This window comes from Peromyscus maniculatus, chromosome 7, assembly GCF_049852395.1.
Source record: "Peromyscus maniculatus bairdii isolate BWxNUB_F1_BW_parent chromosome 7, HU_Pman_BW_mat_3.1, whole genome shotgun sequence".
NCBI lineage: Eukaryota > Metazoa > Chordata > Mammalia > Rodentia > Cricetidae > Peromyscus > Peromyscus maniculatus.
In genome coordinates, this window is record NC_134858.1 from 41,600,243 (window position 1) to 41,613,657 (window position 13,415).

The 13,415-nt window shown below is 54.5% G+C and overlaps 1 protein-coding gene across 31 annotated transcripts in view; it reads right to left on the reverse strand.

The window, feature by feature from the left end:
- Positions 1-13,391, reverse strand: part of Phldb1 (pleckstrin homology like domain family B member 1) — a 47,930-nt gene extending 34,539 nt beyond the window's left edge. For 29 of the 31 annotated variants that reach the window (XM_042280793.2, XM_076576132.1, XM_076576130.1 and 26 more), the window contains exons 1-4: positions 13,266-13,391; positions 7,255-7,335; positions 5,917-6,040; positions 4,883-5,053 (exon numbers count right to left, since the gene is read on the reverse strand). In XM_042280793.2, the coding sequence (XP_042136727.2) occupies positions 4,883-5,053; positions 5,917-6,040; positions 7,255-7,314 (355 nt within the window). In that variant the 5' untranslated portion in view covers positions 7,315-7,335; positions 13,266-13,391. Of the gene's footprint in view, positions 1-4,882; positions 5,054-5,916; positions 6,041-7,254; positions 7,336-11,092; positions 11,931-13,265 lie in introns of those variants that run through there. The other 2 variants (XM_076576124.1, XM_076576105.1) reach the window with 2 other exon arrangements.
- Positions 13,392-13,415: the final 24 nt, after the last annotated feature.

The window sequence follows — 13,415 nt, forward strand, 5'->3', positions numbered from 1 at the left end:
GAGGAGAAGAGTGTGGAGCTGGATGGAGAGGGCGGGGTGGGAGGGAGGATGCCACCAGGCGGCGGGCTGGGGAATCCGCGCTTGGGGCCGGAGGGATAGTGGGACAGGCAGGAGAGGTTCCCAGGAAGATGACGCTGGAAGTTAAGGTGAGAGGTAAACAGAAGCCAGAAGATGGAGAGCCAGAGGTCGGAGTGATCCTGGGCTCTGTCTCACCTAGAGTAGGAAGCCTGTGACTGAAGCCCATGGCTGGGGGCCAGTGTCACCTTGGGGCAGTCACAATTTCTGGCCTGGTGGCCTTGGATTCCTTATCCACTGAATGCAGAGGATGGCCTCAGTGACAGCAGAAGACATTTTAGGACTCCACAGAGGAGGGAGAAAAGAGTAGGAATCCCCCATGGGGTCCAGCTATGGTCGCTAGGGTCAGCTATGACCCTCAGTCTAACACTGTGTGACAAGGTCACCCTGGATTGAGTGCTCAGGCCAAGGCAGTGTTCTGTGCAATGCAAACAACACTCATCTCAGCTCCTGTCACCACCTAGCTGCTTTTTCTTCTGGCCCCCACCCACCAGGGCTCACCCCCGTTGACCCAGGCTGCACGGTGTCCTTCTCCAGAGCCAGCCCACAGGCCAGCCCTCCTTTTTCTTATGTGGTAGCTGCAGCAAAGGCCTGGGCCCCTATGAAGACCCCTTTCTGGGAGGTAGTAAGTAGTGGGTGCCTTTAATCTCAGCACTCGGGAGGCAGAGACAGGAGGATCACTGTGAGTTTGAGGCCAGCCTGGTCTACAGAGTTAGTTCGAGGACCACCAGGGCTACACAGAGAAGCCCTCTTTCGAAAAACCAGGGCGGGGGGACAGGCCTTTCTGAGGCTGAAAAGATGGTTCAGTGTTTAGAAGCACTGGCTGTTCTCCTAGAGGACCTGGGTTCAATTCCCAGCACCCACACGGCACTTTATAACTGTAACTCTAGCTCCAGGGGATCCACCTCCCTCTTCTGGGCATTCTGTGGACACGAGGCACACATGTTATACAGACATACATATAGGCAAAACATTCATATACATAAAATGATATATATATACATATTAATTTAAAGACCCTTGCTGTCTGGAGCCCCCACGGTCAAGCAAACAAACATTATGAACCAGACTGGTACACACCACCTAGCTGGGGCCCCAGGGAGTTGCTTTTAACCTAGAGACCTGGTTCTGTGCGCCAGACCCTCACAAGACAACTCAGACACACTGTGTGCTGAGCAGCCCGGGGAGTTCCAACTGTCCTCTCCAATACACACCAACACTGCCCAGTCACACTGATACCCCCTCAGCCAGGCGCACACTGAGTCAAACACCCACATTATACACGCTCTGTCACACACAGTTATTGTCACATTTCCACGTCCCCAGCCCTCTCCCCTCTTAGTTTTAGACTTATTTGAGCAGAGCTAGCCTTTCAAATCAGCCCCTGGGGGGACTCTGAAATAAAAAGCCAGCTTCCTTAGAGACATAATGAGAGAATTTTCCATTCTTGTTCAATAGGTCACTGTTGCACCCGCTCACTCACTGGCATACTATACATGCCCACGTGCAAACACACACCAACACACTCACAGGTACACAGGAAACTTATTTCCCTTCTGAAGAAAAAAAAAAAAAAAAGAAGAACCATGTAGGGTCAAACGTAAAACGAAGGGAGGCGTCAGAAACAAAGACTCCCCAGGAAGAGTGAGTCACCCGTCTGGAAACTGTGATGGCCAGCTGGACCGACCCAGGCAGCCAGGGCTAGGCGGCCAGGGAGAAACCGGTGCAGAGGGCAGGAACAAGAAGCCGGGAGCTCCCAACCTTCACGCCTGCCCTCCTTCCCTTGAGTTTCCCTAGTAAAGATCGTTATCAGTCCTAACAGAGAGCTCGGAGGCTCCCTGCCCAGTTCACGGAAGGAATAACATAACCAACCGGGAGGAAGAGGGTGAGCCCGAAGCCCTGGATCACAGGATGGCAGCGGGCACCCCAGGAATCCTGGCTATCCCGGAGCTCCTTCCCACCAATGGGGGATTTAAGACAGTGGCAGCTCCTGCTGGTTGTTGATTGGGGAACCTACTGTCTAGACAGCCCAGGCCCTGAGCTGTGTGGCTCTCTGGAGTCTCTCTTCCTTACTCCCCTCCCAAATCTTTCATGTGGTTTGGAGCTGTGGTCCTAGGGTGGAGCAGCCTAGACCCCAGACTGAGATGCCTCCACCTCATTTCCTTGGTCCCTCTCCCAGCTCCACCCCTTGCTCTGTAGAGAAGAGGGCAGCATGGAACGTGCCAAGATGCCTGGGTACAGGGGTGGCTCCCTCACATGTTCATTTCTCTAGGCTAAAGGTTGCCATCTGTTTTCTGGTCCCCTCCCCCTCCCCTGGACCAAGCATACTCCTGACTAGAAGAGCCTGTCACTACCATCTCTGCTTGCCCTGAAGCGCGCCATTCCAAGCTGCCTATGGCTGGGCATAGTGCCCAGAATGATGCTTCTTCTAGGGCCCGGCCCAACCAAAGAAGGCTTCTTGTTATTCCCATGATGTCCTTTTACCTCTCAAAGAAGATCCCCCGTATAAGGCCAGAGTAGACAGACAATATGCCCGGAAAAAAGTGTGTGTGTGTGTGTGTGTGTGTGTGTGTGTGTGTGTGCGCGCACATGTGTGTGTACATGCTGAACCTTGTGCTGCTAGATACGTGCTCTACCACTGAGCTACACTCCCAGTCCTCTTGTGATCCTCTTGTACACATGACATGCCACGGAGTTCTCATAGGACAACACAGAAATACACACATAGACATTTCAGTGCCGTCAGTTCTGAGTTCACCCACCCCCCATCTGAATACACTGGTCTGTAAACACAAGGAAAGACACAAATAAACACCAAAATACACGGGCCCAGAGACACAAACACATCCGGAGATACATAAACACAGTCCAGTTACCCAGACACACAGAGATAGCACATGCACCCCCGCACCACCCAGTAACCAAGGAAACGCACTCCCAAGAATGTCCGGACTGGGGCCAGGCAGGGCTGGGCTTGGTGCCTTGCTCCAGCGATGAGACAAGGAAACCCTCAGCTCCTCGAAGCCAAGGGGAGCGGGGGGCTAGGAAGAACACCCATTCCTTTGTGTCTCCGCCTACCCTGCCAAGCTTCAGAAACAGGCGAGCCCAGACAAGAAGACTGGGGTGGGGGGGTGGGGGGGCAAAGGGAGTTTAGGGTCAGGAGAGAGTAGGAGGGTACATACTTGGCAAGATGGGCTGCTGGCCTCAGGAAAGTGGGGTCACTAGGGCCACAGGAAATGCTTAAGAATCCCACCGTGGCCTTAGACCCTCCTCTCTTCCCAAGAGCTAAATGATGCCCTAGGAAGATGGACCACGGCATTAATGCGTCCACCCCATTCACTATCCATAGGGCAAGAATGCTTTTACTCCAGGGAAATGGTGGCCTTGGGGGATGTAAGACAGGGGCCAGGAGGTCTCAGAATTTGCCCGGTTTCTTCCTTCCTTTGATGCTTCGTGTCTCACTGACATATCCCTGAATCCTGGACCAGATGCTCTCCCTGACCCTGAACAGGACTGCCAGGGACGGGAGAGCTTCACAGCCAAAGCTGCAGCTTGTGAGGACTCCTCTCACTCAGTGTGAGAGACCCTGAACCCCAGCAGAAGACAGCTATGGCCCCAGCCACTGGAGGACTGGCCTCCAGGAAACATGTTATCCAAGATCTGCCATCCATACCCTGGGAGCAGAAGGGGTGAGTGGGGCCTGGTAATTCCTATGCCAGAGGTGAAGAAAGTGGCACTGAAGACCCCCACGGAGCTTGGGGAACAGTGGAGTGGGTGGGGTTTCCCCTGTAAAGGGCTTCTAGCCAATGGGCTTCTGCTTAGAGCCAGGCACTGATCAAGCCCAAGCCTCCATTCTTTCTAATATGAACCTGATTCACAGAGATCCTCCTGCTTCTGCCGCCGGAGTGCTGGGATTAGAGCTGTGTGCCATCACACACATCGAAGTCCCTTCATAAAAAGGCTCACAAATGGCTGGGTGTGGTAGATCACACCTTTAATCCCAGCACTCGGGAGGCAGGGGCTGGTGGATCTCTGTGAGTTTGAGGCCAGCCTGGGCTACAGAGTGAGTTCTAGGGCAGCCAGGACGACACAGAGAAACCCTGTCTCGAAAAACCAAAAATAAATAAACAAATAAATAAAATACGACTCGCAAATGACCTAATGATGCTTAGAGCCTATTTCCAAGGAGAATATATCTGGCCTATTCAAAGTACTGCCTAGCCGGCCCTTACCTGCCTAGGAACCATGGTAATGAGGGGACTTTACACACCAGGGCCTCCCTTCCCAACAGAGCAGCCAGGTGCCTTAGGAAACAAAGGAGCAGCCACAGCCATGACCCCAAGCTACTGTGCGGCAGGAACAGGCACGTCCTCACTCAGATTTTTCCACCGGAGTCTGCCCTTGCCCCACCCCCTCGGGGGATTTCATCCTCTAAGGCATCTCAAAACAACTTCCTCTTGACATCACAGGACACCTCTGGTCCTTCCTCACTGCTGCTCCACCGCTCCTTCCCTACAATTCCCATACCCAGGCGCCTCCCGACAGCAGGAATTAAAAACCTCTTCTCTCCATGCGGTGTGTGCAGAGTGGGGAGGGGGGAATAAAAGAGGTCTAGGAGAGTCTGGATGCTGGGGTGGGGTGGGGTGGGGTGGGGTGCGCTTCAAGACCTCCGACATCGACACTGAACCCGAGTACAGCTAGTCATCCAGCTCACGTAGGGACCACTGCAGCAGGCTCCGCCCCTTACCTAACATGCACAAGCTATGGAGCAGAGACCCCCTGTTGGTGTGGCGAGATCAAACCTTACCCTGAGTGAGCCGGGTAGGCTGCCGAACAGGGAGGCCATCGATAGTGCAGACGTTGCCGCAAGGGTAGAGGGTGAGAGTACCCCTCAGATTCTCGATGTAGCAGTGCTCTGGAGCCAGGCCTGGACCCTGCAGCGAGATATCCCTGGCCGCGGAGCCAATCACTGTCCTCCCTGGAGACACGAATGGAGTCAGAATGGTCACTCAGGCTGAGAAGTCAAGGAGACGGCAATGGGGCCCCTGTGGAAATGTATTTCTATCTCCTACTTGTGTTGAGACTCTGGCCTGTTGAGTCTGGCTGTCCCCAGTATGTCCTCGCTGGAGCCAGTAAGTGGTAGAAACTCTCCCAAGTGTGAAAACTCTGTGTCTGGGTGGGATGATCCAGAGAGGGGCCAGAGAACTCAGACAGCCCAGCAGCAGAGAAGGGGAACCTCCATCTGTTGCCCTGTCTCCCTTTTTCTCCTCTTTCCTACTCTCCTGTCTTCTTAGAAATGCCCCCTTCTCTCTCTAGTCCTTCTGTTACCAGCTGCCTCCTCTCTCCCTTCCTCTCTCCTGTTCTCTCTCTCTCTCTCTCTCTCTCTCTCTCTCTCTCTCTCTCTCTCCCTCTCCAGTGTCGCCTCTCCCCTCCATCCTTCCCTGGTAGAGCCCCCGGGACTGGCATTTGGAGAATGTGGAGAATGCAGCATCACCCAGGCAACAGGTGCAGCCAGGAAGGGAGAAGGGCAGGCAAAAGCCGTGCCAGGGCCTCCTCTTAGGATGTGTGCCCTCGGTTCCCATTTTCTCATGTTCCACATAGTTGTCTCCCATGCCAGACATCATCCTGGAGCAAGGCCAGGGGTGGCGGCTCACTTCTTGACCCCCACAGGTTACTAAAAACCAGTTTACCTGCCAAAGGCGGCAGACAGTCAAGGAGGCAGAGACAAGGCAAGCTTGGCTCGCACACGGCAGAAGGGCCCCCCCACGTACAGCCTCCGGGGCAGGAATGCCTTCCGTGATGGAGAGGGCAGACGCCATGCCCTGCCAGCTCTTAGCTTACCTTCCTCCAGCGGCAGGAGGGTGATGGCTGTGCTGAGTCTGCCGCTGCCCAGGCTCACCAGATGAGGTTTGTCCGTCTGCACCTTGAGTCCTTTGCCTGTCTCAATCAGGTCCAGTGGACCTTTCTGCAGGTAAAGTGGGTGGAAGGTGAGGCTTAGAGACTCCAGGCCAGGACCTGAGCACTCTGCTCCCAGTTCCACCTACCCACACTCCAGCCCCTGGCCTGCTCCGAAAGACTCTTGAGGTGGGTGAAAGTCAGCACAAAAATCTTACGCCGAGCGTTACTGCACTAAGTTCTAATTACATCCGAATCTGGGCCACGAGCTCGTCCCACTGGATTTATTCTCAAGCCTAGGCTCAACTGCCCCCTTTGTTTATGAAAACAGAAACAAGGAGGGGGCACTGTAGCTGGTAGGAGGGACTCAGTAGGGGAGGGCCAGTGTAGCTCCTAGAAGGCTTGTCCTGGATACCCATAGGGCTGTGGCTGGCTAAACTGAACTACAAGGGAGGATGGCGGCATGAACCAGGAGAGTGATCCTGCCAGAGAGACTCTGTAAACCGATTTCAGACTTTCACAGAGGTGTTTCGGGCTGAACCAATTAACCTGACGCGGATCAACACTGAGCTGGTAAGAGGTTTGCAATTAGGGATGGGCGGCAGGCAAAATACTGCTGCCCTCATCCGTGGACTTAGACGACCGATGGGTAAAAGAGATGAACCCAAGGCTGGAGAAATGATGCAGTGGTTTAAGTGTGTGCTACTCTTGCAGAAGACCCAAGTTCAGTTCGCAGCACGCACATCAGAAGGTTCCTGTCATTCCAGCCCCAGAGGTATTCGAGTCCCCTGCCCTCCTTGGGTACCTGCACTTCACATGCATGTACTCACACATAAACATAATTCAAAATAAAAATAAAACTTAAAAAAGAAAAGATCTGGGGGCTGGAGAGATGGCTCAGTGGTTAGGAGCACTGGCTGCTCTTCCAGAGGTCCTGGGGTGGCTCACAACCATCTGTAATGAGATCTGGCATGCAGACAGAACACAGTATACAAAATAAATAAATAAATCTTTAAAAACAAAAAGAAAAGAAAAGAAAAGATCTGAACCCACCCTCACCAGGAGCCCTCTTTTTTTTTTTTTTTTTTTTTTTTTTTTGGTTTTTTGAGACAGGGTTTCTCTGTGTAGTTTTGGTGCCTGTCCTGGATCTCACTCTGTAGACCAGGCTGGCGTCGAACTTACAGAGATCCATCTGGCTTTGCCTCCCAAGTGCTGGGACTAAAGGCGTGTGCCACCACCGCCGGCACCAGGAGCCCTCTTAGCCTATGGCCCCAGCCCATGTACCTGCACCACAGCCTCGGTCTTGCCTGCAGGGCCTAGCTGGTTCCTGCCGAGAGTGTCCATGGTCCTGGTCTTCTAGAGCTCCTGGGAACACAGTAAAAAGCAGGTAAGCGGGAAGGTAAGGGATGAAAAAGGAGAGAAATGGGTTCTTTAACTTTTTTTTTTTTATTTTTTTTTTTGGTTTTTAGAGACAGGGTTTCTCTGTGTAGCTTTGCGCCTTTCCTGGAGCTCACTTGGTAGCCCAGGCTGGCCTCGAACTCACAGAGATCCGCCTGACTCTGCCTCCCAAGTGCTGGGATTAAAGGCGTGCGCCACCAACGCCCGGCTTCTTTTTTTTTTTTAATTAATTTTTTTCGTTGGTGTTTTGCCGTGAGTGTTATCCCCTGGAATGAGAGTTACAGACAGTTTTGAGCTGCCATGTGGGGGCTGGGAATTGAACCCAGGTCCTCTGGAGGAACAGTCAGCTCTTAACCTCTGAGCTATCTCTCCAGCCCCCCAAAATGGGTTGTTCTTGTGGCAGGGTTCTCGGGGCAAAGCCAGCAGCAGCCACTGTTATCCCCAGTACACACACATAGAGGAAAGGTGGAGAAAAGCTAAGGAGCTTGGGGGAGGAGGGAACCGAGGGAAGACATCCTCTGCCTCCATTCAGTTCCCAGCTACAGCACACGGACACTACACCAGGCCAGTCCTGATCCTTGCCGCCACAAGCACAAACAGCCCCATAGCTGTAGCCCATGTTTCTGCGTTTTCTTGCTCTACACTTCCCAGATCCCAGGACTTAGCCGCAGAGGACATCCTATCCCCCAGCCATCTGGAGCCTTAAACCGAGCAGGCAGGGCCTACCAAGAGAAGAACAAAGTCCAAGGGAGCCCCTCCAAGGACACTGATAGCGGGAGACCAGCCAGGTGGGTATCAGGGCTGATCTGAGCGCCACCCCTCCCCAACCTTTCCTTGTCCTCCTCTCCCTTTGTCTTTTTCCCCAAGGGTCTTAATAGGATGTTTTCTTAAAGGAGACAGAGAGGAGAAACCCAGACATTCCTGTCATGTCTGTATGAGAAAGCTACCTCTCTTCATATAATCAGCTATGAAATCTCAGTACCAGGTGTCGAAGACTCTGGGCTCTTCACTGGCAAAGTCCAGAACCCAGACTTGAATCCCCTGCCTATCTATTACACCTCGATAGATCTGTCAGTTACATTTTTATAAAGTATTTGAAGACCAAGTAGTATGCTAGGCTGCACCTCGTGCAAAGCACTCTGGGAATGGCACCTACTGAGAGCCGTGTAACTTTGAAGTCTCTGCCATTGACCACCACACTCCCCACTCCTCGGTCCCAGGTTTATGATTTTGGTATGTGACCTTTGTGTATGAACATGCTGCCACCCCATCAGGGTTTCCTTCCACTCTCTCCCCCAGCTACCAGACAGGTGGCTTGCAAAGGAAGTCAAGACAGGAGCCGACATTCCAAGGAGTGTCTGCTCCTGAGAGTGGATCTCTCAGGCCCTCAGCCATGGAGTTACTAAATTTACCCTTCCCACTTCCACCCTTCCTGGCCTGGCCTTCTTCATCTCTGTCACCATTTCCACCCAAGTTGGCAGAAAAGAGGCAGGAACAGTGCCTGGGACCCACCCCAGGACTGCCTGGGAAGAGGGAAGACAGAGGTCACTAACACACACAAAGGCCCACACGGGCCAAGCTGCTCTCCAGAAGCACTGGCTGCAGGGAGCGTTCTAAAGACAGAGTGCTATAGGTTTGTCCGTCTCTCTCCTTTTCTCTTTCTTTAAGATTAAAGGCCTGTGCCACCACCAGCCATCTCCAGGGCTTTTTGTATGCTTGGCAAACATTCTGCCAAATGAGCTATAACCCCAGGACCCCGGTGGGTTTCGTTGCTGTTTTTTTGAGACAGGGTCTCTGTCTGTAGTTGTCCTAGGATTTACTACGGAGCCAGGCTGGTTTAGAACTCCTGTTTTTCCCCTCTCAATTGCTGGGTTTACAGGCAGGGGAGCCGCCAGGCCTGGACTGGGTTAAGTCAGTAAACTCTTCTCATTTGAGTCAATCTTCTATAAAAGCAGAATAATAATAATTAAAGAAAAATTAGCCAGAACAGGGCTTGTCTAGAACAGTGCTTGCCTGGGGCTAGGAGCAGAACAGAGATAAACTGAATAGGCACAAGATTCTTGAGGCGCTGTGTGCAACAGAAATGTTCTTTTGTGTGTGAGTGGGGGTGTGATGTGTGCACATGTGTGTCTAGGAACACGTGTGCAGAGGCCAGAGGAAGATGTCAGGTCCCTGCTGGGTCTCTCTCCGAGTTATTGCCTTGAGTCAGGGTATCTCACTGAACTAGGCTGGTGGTGAAAAAAAACCCAGCAATCCTCCTGCCTCCTCCCCACCCCCAGCTCTGGAGTTACAGACACTGGTGCTGGGCACTTGAGCTCAGGTCTTCACGTTTGATCAGCTAAGCCATCTTCCTGCAATAGGAATGTTCTAAAATTAAGATCCAATGATGGTTGCGTAGCTCTGTAAATATGCTAAAAATAATTTCACACTTAAGTTGGGTTGATTTTATGTGATATAGATTATTCCTCAAGAAACCTGTGAAGAGAGAGATTGGGAGCTGGGGAAATAACTCTTGGGTTAAGAGGACTTGTTGCTTTCCCAAAAGATTGGAGTTCTGTTCCCAGCATCCACAATGGTGGATCACAATTGTTGGTACCTCCAGTTCCAGGGATCCCACGCCCTCTTCTGGGCTCCGTGGGCTCCAGACACATACCCGGAGCACAGGGTATACATGCAAGCAAAGCACCATATACATAAATACAAATCTAAGTTGTTTTAAAAATGAAAGACTATCTGAAGACCCAGGCAGTACACGAAATCACACTGCATGAACCACCAAGCAATCTAAAAGTCGCAGCTATGATCAGCTCTGGCAGGCACTCAGGTCTGGGCCTCAGTCTCCTCATCTGCCACACTGCGGTATTTGTCTATCACCCTGTGAAGCACACACTTCCACGGAATAAATTCAAGTGGAGATACAGACTGTAAAGGGAGTGGGTTAGTGAGCGAACAAGAGTTCTAGGCGAGTCAGAAGGGCATAAATAAGAAGGTGAGGTGAGAGGGAGAGATAAGGAGAGGTGTAGAGAGAAGATAAGAAACCACACAGCAATTGGAAGGTGAGAGGCTATGGCCTCAGCTCAGAAACCTAACCCACTCATGGCAGAGGAAAAAAGACACCAGACCAACCTGACCCAGGCTCAGAAGACACTTTAACACAGGGATCTATCTCACTAGGGCCCAGGCACCCTCTTCTCTGACCCTATTCCCTTGGAGAAGCAGTACTGTCCCGAGGCCCTCCACTGGCTGGCTCTCTATAGTCCCACCGGGAGGCTATCTGTATCTGGGGCTGTAATTACCCACTCTGTAGGGCACTGCTCAGGAACTCAGCTGTGCCCAGGTGCCCCCCAAAAGGCCTTTGTGGTACAGCTTCCACCGCTGAGGAGCGGGCCTGGCTCCCTGGAACCCTCCTGCACCCAGATACAAATGCCCAAGTGCCTCCTAGCCAATAAGGTGGCAGGGGTCTTGCTGTGTGAACATTATGAATTTAGGGAATGATGCCCTAGAGTATCAGGTATGGGGGGGACTCCCACAGGTAACCCCAGCCCCATCCTCAATGTGCCAAGAGCCTACAACACTGACACCTGTCTGCAGGTCCTGGGAGTCCTGGGGAGAGTCAACCAGCTCTCGAACCAGCAGGCAGTGAAAGAAGGCCCTGGGCTCCCGAAGCCCAAGATGAAAGGTCCAAAGCCAGCCTAGGAGCCAAAGGCCAGCCCCCGGCTCTCACCAGGGTCCCACAGGGCCAGCCAGTGGATCGCAATGGGCAATGCACAGCTGTAAGCCAAGGCCTTTCCGGTCACAGTGACTTTTGTCTTCCCTGCTCACATCCGCCCTCGAGGAAGGGTCACCGGCAGAGGAAGGAGTCCGGACAGGAAGGAAACTGAGGCTGGGCGGGCAGGTTACCTAGGAGAGGCGGAGCGAGAGTGTCCACCGACCAGGCGTGTAAAGAAAAAATTAGAAATAAGAAAAATAGGCAGAGAGAAAAGGCGATCTGTGGAAGCGAAGAGGCGCAGGGATTTGGAGTGTGGAATCAAGAGCCCGGAGATGAGGAATAACGAATGCTGGCTAGGAGAGCTGGGTGTGGTGTGCATGCCTGTAAACCCAGTTCCCACTACTCCGGATGTGGCTACAGGAATATCAGGCATTCAAGGCCAAGCCAAGGCCGGGGCTACATGAGACCTTGTCTCAAAAAATGACAGCAATGCTGGGGACGAGGCAGTGAGCTCAGAGGAGACTGTGGTCCCCCAGGGGGAGCCTTAGGGACTTCCAGAAGCACGCGCCTGAGTGCGCGAGTGCGACTAAGGATATCGTCCCCCATGGAAGAGGTGGCAGAGGAAGAACTATGCGCTTCAGATCATCTTGGAGGGGGAAACCGTGGGTCAGGAGGGAAAAGAGGGAGCCCCAAAAGCGGGAGAGACGTGGACAACCCAGGACAGAGAAGACAGCTAGGAAGAAAGAGTAGTTGGGGTGGCGGGTATTGGGGAGAGATGCTGGAAAGGTGCACTTCTCCAAAACCCGCAGGCTTCGTGCATCTCCGCACACCAGAGGCCTGCCCCTCCCGGGGCCACCGGGTGGGACAAGGCTGCAGTGTTGGGTTGCCTGCTGCGGCTGCCCCGCCCGCCCGGTCCGGGGACAAGCGGCCTTTCTTCAGCAGGGCTGGAGAAGAAGTCGCTTGTTTGCATGGCAGGGAAAGGGGGTGGCCTCGCAGCTGCAGGAAGGGGGCTGGTGTGTGGAAGGACGTGCGTGTCCGCGGGAGGTTGCGTGTGAGTGGAGCCGCCTGCTCGGGCAAAGCTTGCCCGCGCGTGGAGTTGCGAAGTGTGAAGTGTATGGACACCGGTGGTGTGACACTGAGCTGTCGGTGTGTAACGTGTCTTGCGGGTGCACGGAGGTGAGGCGTGGGATGCTGTGCGTGGGAGCCCTCGAGCGGATGCTCGAGTTAGTGGCCAGTCTTGTTTGTGTGGCCGCTGTGGGGGTGAGCCCAAAGTGTGATGAGTCAGTCCCCCCGGAGTCTCCGGGACCGCTGAGCTAACGGGCCCAGAATGCAGCCCCACCCGGGCTCCCTGGGTCCCCCACCGGGCCGCGCGGTCGCGGGCCAAGTCCCCGCTGCGCTGGCCTGGGCGGAAGCGTTCGCGGCGCCTGGGCAACCCCGCTCCCCGCGGCCCCACCCAGCCGCCTGCCCGCGCTTCCCCGTCCCGGGGGAGCCGGATGACGGGGCTCGGCCTCTGTGGGGGAACTCCGCGCCGCATTTGGATCCAGACCGCGGAGGCGGAGCGAGAGCCTGAGGCTCAGTCATCCCAGGTCGCCCTTGGACACTCCGGGGACCCTCAAAGACACGGGGGTCCTGGAGGAGTGCCCAGAAGACCCTAGATGTGGAAACCCCAGGACCCCTCCCTGACTCCCACTCCTCAGAGCGGGACTCCACATCTTTTGAGTCCATCCAGGAAGCTGGCCCTGGGACAAGAGTGGAGACGCCCAGGGGATCCCCCTTCCAATGGTCCTCCAGTTGTGGAGTGGGGCCTTGTGGGATGCTGTAGGCAAGTACACGCGCGCGTACTCCACCCGAGGCTCGGCGAGTGTGGGACACTGGCCGTCGGGGTGCCCACAGGAGACTCGAGATCCCGCAAGCTGGGGGGGTGGGGGTGACCTCCGCAGGGTACCAGGGCCCCCTCTGGCGGTGGCGCTGGCAACGACTCGGGAGGGCAAAAAGCAAATAGTTCGGAGAGCCGCCCGCATAGCCCCTTCCGCCGACGCACTCACCTGGCACGGCCCCTCTTTCACCCTTCTACCCAGCTCTCTGGGCCAGAACTGATCTCTCTGGTCCCGGGGACTGTCCCTTCTGCAAACCCAGCCATATACGGCGAGTGGAGCCCCAAGGCGCGTAGTGGGAGGGGCACGCTTACCTTGTGGGGAGTTGGGGGGACACCGGTCCCTTTGCCCGGCTGGGCCGCGGCGGCCTCAGGCTGGCGAGGAGGACACTGTTGCTTTTCCACAGGAGCCAGCTGAGTAGGAGGAGAGGGAGCCTGTCCCGCCCCCCTCCCGCGAGTCCCCGC